Source organism: Mauremys mutica, chromosome 8 (assembly GCF_020497125.1).
Source record: "Mauremys mutica isolate MM-2020 ecotype Southern chromosome 8, ASM2049712v1, whole genome shotgun sequence".
Taxonomy (NCBI): Eukaryota; Metazoa; Chordata; order Testudines; family Geoemydidae; genus Mauremys; species Mauremys mutica.
Window position 1 is genome coordinate 109,171,264 of NC_059079.1, and position 6,596 is coordinate 109,177,859.

A 6,596-nucleotide genomic window follows, 5' to 3' on the forward strand; every position below is an offset into this window, starting at 1 on the left:
AAATTCTGAGGGGAAAAAATGGTGGATTCTCCATCTCTGGAGACCCAGTCTGGGTGACTTTCTGGAAGATGCATCGCTGGGCCCGGTACAGGGGGAACTGGTGAAATGTAATGCCTGCGTTATACAGCAAGTCAGACTAGGTGATGTAATGGCCTCATGCTCTATGAATCTATGGCTCTGTGATGTGGGGCTTGTCACATTTCTGGGGTTAACTGCATCCCTGCACCCTCCGGGGTCTACTCAAGGGCACCCCCTTTAGCTCTCCCACTCACAGCCATCACCTTTTTATACACCTTTTACTGGGGCTTCGCTCATGGTCTCATGATTTGGTCCATTGAGAACACTCAGTTGGAAGTGAGTCAGATACAGGGAACATGTCTGGGGTTTGCGTAGGGATTTCTCTAGGAGGACAGGGCATGGCAGGAGGTGATATAATAACTTCCAAAGGTGGAGCCATTTAATGCCTGTGATTGGTTATTGCACTTTGTGTTCTCATTAACTCCGGTCTGTAAGCTGGGGAGAGCCCGTGTGAGACATGGGAGAGCAGAGTCCCTCCTTGGAAAGGGGAAAAAACCACAGAGGTAATGAATTCTGCTGAGTTTGCTTTATTGGACATGCAGGGGGATAGTTGGCGACGCTGTCAGGAGCCTTGGAAATGGAGGATGAGACGAGAACGTGGCTCCATGCGGGGATCTGCTGGTGGGAACTAGAAGCAAATGGGGTTCAGCTCCATATCAGTGCTCGGCACCCTGAGGATTCAGCAGTCTCCATCGTATGCAAAGCAAAGACTTCCAAGGTTTTCACTAGGGGGAAAGTCAGAGACACAGAATTCAGGGCTGCAACCCATATGGGCAATGAGGGAAACCTTCTGTCAAGGCCCCAGTATGTCACATTAACCAGAGCTTATTCGCTGACAGGAAAAATTAGACTGAGGAAGTTGACCCAGCATCTAGGAGGTAAAACAGATGGGTGCAGGCAGGGGCTTGACTCACACCACAATTATGTTTTGTTTTTTATTAATGGGCTATTTATTGCTGTAGAATCATGGGACTGGAAGGGACCTCGAGAGGTCGCCTAGGCAGGTCCCCTGCACTCATGATCTAGACTAGTGGTGAGCAACCTGTGGCCGCGGGCCGCATGCGGCCCATCAGGGTAATCTGATTGCGGGCCATGAGACATTGTGCTGATGTTGGCCATCTGTAGGCAGGGCCCCCCACAGCTCCCAGTGGCTGTGGTTCACCAATCCTGGCCAATGCAGGAAGTGGCGGGCCGCAGGGATGTGCTGTCTGCCACTTCCCACAGCTCTCATTGGCCAGGATTGGCAAACAGTGGCCACTGGGAGCTGTGCGAGGCAGTGACAATGTCTTGCGTCCCGCAATCAGAGTATCCTGATGGGCCGCATGCAGCTTGTGGGCCGCTGGTCGTCCACTACTGATCTAGACCGTCCCTGACAGGTGTTTGTCTAACCTGCCCTTAAAAATCTCCAATGATGTAGATCCCACAACCTCCCTAGTCAATTTATTTGAGTGCTTAACTGCTGCCATTGCTGCAATTTAAGCCCATTGCTTCTTGTCCTATCCTCGGAGGTTAATTAAAACAACTTTTCTCCCTCCTGCTTGTAACAACCTTTTATGAACTTCAAAACTGTTATCATGTCCCCTCTTCTCCAGACTAAACAAACCCAATTTTTTCAATTTTCCCTCAGGGGCCATGTTCTCTAGACCTTTCATCATTTTTGTTGCTCTTCTCCGGACTTTCACAGTTTCTCCACTTTTTCCCTGAAAAGTGGCATCCAGAACTGGATACAATAATCCAAGTGAGGTCATATCAGCACGGAGTAGAGCAGAAGAATTACTTCTTGTGTCTTGCTTACGACACTCCTGCTAATACAGACCAGAATGATGTTTTCTTTCTTTGCAACAGTGTTACACCGTTGACTCATATTTAGCTTGTGATCCACTACGACCCCCCCGATCCCTTTCCGCAGTGCTCCTTCCTAGGCAGTCATTGCCCATTTTGTATGTGTGCAACTGATTGTTCCTTCCTAAGTGGAGCACTTTGCATTTGTCCTTATTGAATTTCATCCTATTTACTTACAAGACTGCGCTACAAAAGGCACATTTGTTGCCGTATGTCTTGCCATCAGTGCCACAGATCGGGCGATACTCCAAGCTGCAGGAAGCTGGAGGACTCTGGAACTCACTGCAGAACCCCTACAAGTGAAATTCATATCAGTGTTATTGTCTGTATTTCAGTAGTGCCCTGACATTCCCATGGTGCTGGGTGTGCTATGAACACACAGGGAGGGACGGTCACCCCCCACCCCTCAAGCTCACACTATCTTATCCTGTCCTTTGTCTCTTTCGACTCTGGTTCTGATGAAATGACTTCTCAATTCCCCTCTCACTGCCTGGAGGAGCTGAGCCCGTCTCCCTGGTCCACGAGACTCTTCCGAACCCGCATCACAAGGTGTGTGAGCAAAGGAGCATCTCCTCAGGAAGCAGATCCTCAAATATGAAAAACCTCATGCTCTTGTCATACCATCCCCTCCCACTTCCATCTCTGAGTCACTTTTTGTGACTCCCTCAGGCCCATCACAGACGGTGTCCTGTCCAGTTGTGTATGGAGTCCATCACTTGGACCACATGGAGTCTCAGGCCAGGGATTCACTCTCCCCTCACTAGGGCCTTGGGTAGAGTCTGCTCCCATATTGACTCATGAGTTCCAGTGTGTTTCTAACCCAGAGGGCCTGGTCTCCATAATGCTACACGCCAGGGATTGGGGAAAGTGACAATTGAGTCACAGTGAGAGTTAGACTCACCTGACCATTATAGCCGACAGCGTCTGGAAGAAAACAGAGACACAAACAATACAACTAAGGGAAATGTCAGAGGGAAATCATTTAACAACATTCATCTTTGCCTAGGATAATGCATGTAGCTTCCTAACCAGCAACTGGGCCATGGAAAGGTTTCCTGCTCCCTCATCCAATTGTTGTGACAAATAGAAACACTGAGTGTAATGCACCCACAGTCTAACCTGAAATACCATCACCAGGACCCACAATTAATTGCAGGTACAATTGTTTGAAGCTCCCAGACTGGAATTTGGGGAAAGGCCTTAATGGCCCCTCAGTAACATCTTTCCAAAGGAAATGGCTGTTTCTGCCATGAGCCACTTCCCCTGCTTATGACACCCAAACGTCTGTAGCTGGGACCGAGCTGGTTTTTAACAGTCAAGCCCCTGCTGAAGGTTAGAGGGTCAGACACAGAGCTCTGTACAGGCTGCAGCAAAAGTTACTCACCCTGAAAACTGGAGAAAAGCCCCAGAGCGAGGAACACAACGACAGCTGCTGTCTTCATGGTGGAAGTGGTTTGTGGGTCTGCTGGAGTCTGTTAGTGCTGAGCTCTGTAGATGCTCCCTCAATGCAGCCCAAGGGAGGAGATCTCATATATATAGACAAGAGGTTGGGTTCTCCAATTGGATTATGAAATCCCTGTCGAAATGGTCACTAAGGCTACAAACCATTACAGCAAATCGTCATTCCCTCGTAAGTAGGACAAGAATGTGGTTGTATCAAATACCCTTTGGGGACTGCAATATATATTAGTGGGGAAAGGTTAAAGTGCCCTGACATACCCGGGTGAATTCAACGTAAGCCTTTGTAAATCTTGTCGCACCTGCAGAGGAAAGCAAGCAGGTTATTTACATTCGACCAGGTGTGTCCGGGGCTCTGTTGGTTGCGGAGAACCGCCACCTTGTGTCCCAGTCACATTCATCTTTGCTGTCCTGCAGCAGAAACCAGCATATTCCAGGGTCCATGCACTCTGCCCCTCATACACTGCCAACCACTTTACCATTCAAGCCCCTGCCAGTTTGTTGGTAACAGCAGCTTGGAAATTCAGTCTGGCCCAGGAGGGAGGGGAAGTGGCCACGTGGCACCAGTGTGCAGCCAGTAGCCCCGTGTCCATTTGTTAACGGGCACAGGGAGAGCTCCCTCAGGCAGCCCCTAAGTAAGGCAGCCGATAGGTCTGCTGGGATCCAGAGGAGGGGGATGAGCGGTGGCTGTGCTGCATGGGGAGGAAGGCAGCACAAACCCCATGCAGAGGGACCCCTCTGCCCCTTGTGCACCAGGGAGATCATGGCTGGCTTCAGGGTACAGGTCTCTGCCGCGGGGATTGGGAGGGATGTGGGGCCGCTGTGGGTTATGGCACAGTGGGGCACCACATGGCCCCAGTGCTGTTGGGGGGAAGCGATGGGATGTTCCCTTCTCTGCTCTCAAACGCTGGAGCAGCTGGGCACTGGGTAACTGTCTGGGTGCACTGGGCCCTGCTTCTGGGCTGGGGATTCCTCTGCCCCAGGCAAAGCCCTTGAACTCTGGCTTGGCTCTTGGCTTCAGGACTTGCACCATTGAAAATACGGGTCTGAGCCTGCTGACTTGTCACTGGGCCCCGTGACAGCCCAGTTCAGCGCCTGGCCGGTTCAGAGCTCCATAGTCCCTCCAGCACAGGGCCTGTGGCCGGGGGGAGCAGGTGCCGCGGAGGGCCAGGGCTGGAGCACAGCGTAACCAACCCCAGGCTTCAAAATTCATGATTCCAGACACCACAATCACAGGATCGGGATAAGGATGATAAACGGGGCAGGGGGGATTTTGATTTGCCTGCTGGTGCTTGATCCCTTAGTTGTCACATTTCCCAGCTTGTCTCTGAAATCACAAGGGCAGAAACTCGCGTTTTTAAAGAAAAGCTGAGACTCCCCATGTCCCCTGGGTCCAGGAGCTGGGGCTTTCAGAGCAGCAACCATGGCGAGACTCATCGGGGGAATCATGGGGCACGGCAGGTCAGCCGGCTGGGAGCCAGGGCCGCCCAGAGAATTCCGGGGGCCTGAGGTCTTCGGCGGCGGCGGGCCCCTTCCGTTCCGGGACCCGCCGCCGAAGTGTCCCGAAGACCCGCGGCGGGGCCTCCCCGCCGCCGAATTACCACCGTAGCGGGACCCGCCGCCGAAGTGCAGCCCGGTCTTCAGCCGTAATTCGGCTGCGGGGGGTCCCCGCCACGGGTCTTCGGGACACTTCGGCAGCGGGTCCCGGAACGGAAGGGCCCCCCTGCCGCCGAATTACCGCCAAAGACCCGGCTGCATTCCGGCGGCGGGTCCCGCTTCGGTGGTAATTAGGCGGCGGGGGGTCCTTCTGTCCTGGAGAGGAAGGACCCCCCGCCAGCGAAGACCGGGAGCGAAGAAGCTCCGGGGGCCCGGACCCTGCGAGAGTTTTCCGGGGCCCCCGGAGCGAGTGAAGGACTCTCTCCAGGGGCCCCGAAAAACTCTCATGGGGGCCCCTGCTGGGCCCGGGGCCTGGGGCAAATTGCCCCTCTTGCCCCCCCCTCTGGGCAGCCCTGCTGGGAGCGGCTGCAAGGATGAGGCCCATATAGCAGGCAGCCCGAGGGCTGGGCCTGGCGGCCTGAGGGCCAGGCTGGGGAACAGCCTGTGGCTGGCAAAGGAGAGGGCCATGGGGAGGGGAGCAAAGGCCGGACCCTGGCTGGGGGACCTGCAGGCCCGTGTGTGATGGTCTCTGGGATGGAGGGGGGTATTCCTGGCACTGGGCTGAGGAACCCCCCACATCCTGCTGTGTCAGACGGCCCTGAGGAGCTGGGCTGGGAACTGTGGAGGTTAGCAGCAGTTTTGGGCGGTTTGCAGTTTATTCTGGCAGCCCCAGTAAAGACAGGCTCCATGTAACCAAGTGGAGGAGTGTTTTTGGGAAGCCATTGAGAGCAGCAGCCGAACCACTGAAATGCTTGGAGCACTGACAGTCAGACACCCCGGAGCATAATCATAACCAGCAACCAGCAATCCATAACCTGGTCTTAGACACCTTATATGACCCCTTTTACATAAGATTTGGTGCCACTACAGGACCTTGGTTGCAACCGTGGTCTATATGGTCCCAGATTATATCAGTAACGTCACACCCCCCACACTCCCACTCCCCCTGTAAACTCCCTCGCTAAGCGCCCCTGTTAGCTGCTCCTGTTCACTAGCTCGAGTCCTTTTGGGCTGCCTCTTTGTACCAACCGCCCCGTTATTTGTCTCTGGCGTCTCCCCGCTCCCAGACGCTCCGAGTCACTGGGACAGGGCGCTGGGCTGGCAGCCAGCACCAGCATGGTCAGAGATCTGTCAGGCTCCCCCAGGGCAGCCCGGAAGTGAGGCAGCTTCGAAGCACGTGAAGAGCCAAATGTGGCAGGTTGTTGTCTGCTGCACAGGGCATCAGCGCAGCTCGGACCCCAGTCAGAGGGAGGCTGCAGTCCCCTGTGCGCCCTGGAGGAGACCGACGAACTGTGCAGCTCGTGGGTCTCTGGGGCAGGGGGTGTATCGGCAGGATCAAGGGTTTGCTGGTGTGTAGGGTGTGGCGCACAGCATGGATCCACATGACCACAAACCCTTTACACCTCCCACCCCGACTAGTAGCCCCAGGTCCTATGTCTGGGTTGGGGAGCCCATCCCCTCCCATCCCTTGGTGTTCTTCCAGGTGTGACGTTATTGACATGAACTGTGACTGTCTAGATCATTGTTGCAACCCAGGTCCTATAGTTGCACCAAATCTTGTA

The 6,596-nt window shown here is 54.2% G+C and overlaps 1 protein-coding gene across 1 annotated transcript; it reads right to left on the reverse strand.

The window, feature by feature from the left end:
* Window positions 1–701: 701 nt before the first annotated feature.
* LOC123376646 (ovomucoid-like) lies at window positions 702–3,362 on the reverse strand. Its single transcript, XM_045028819.1, has 4 exons — window positions 3,305–3,362; window positions 2,822–2,844; window positions 2,098–2,213; window positions 702–803 (listed from the first exon to the last, which is right to left on the reverse strand). The coding sequence occupies exons 1-4, from the start codon at window positions 3,360–3,362 to the stop codon at window positions 758–760; spliced, it is 243 nt and encodes an 80-aa protein (XP_044884754.1). The 3' UTR covers window positions 702–757.
* Between the last annotated feature and the right edge of the window lie 3,234 nt (window positions 3,363–6,596).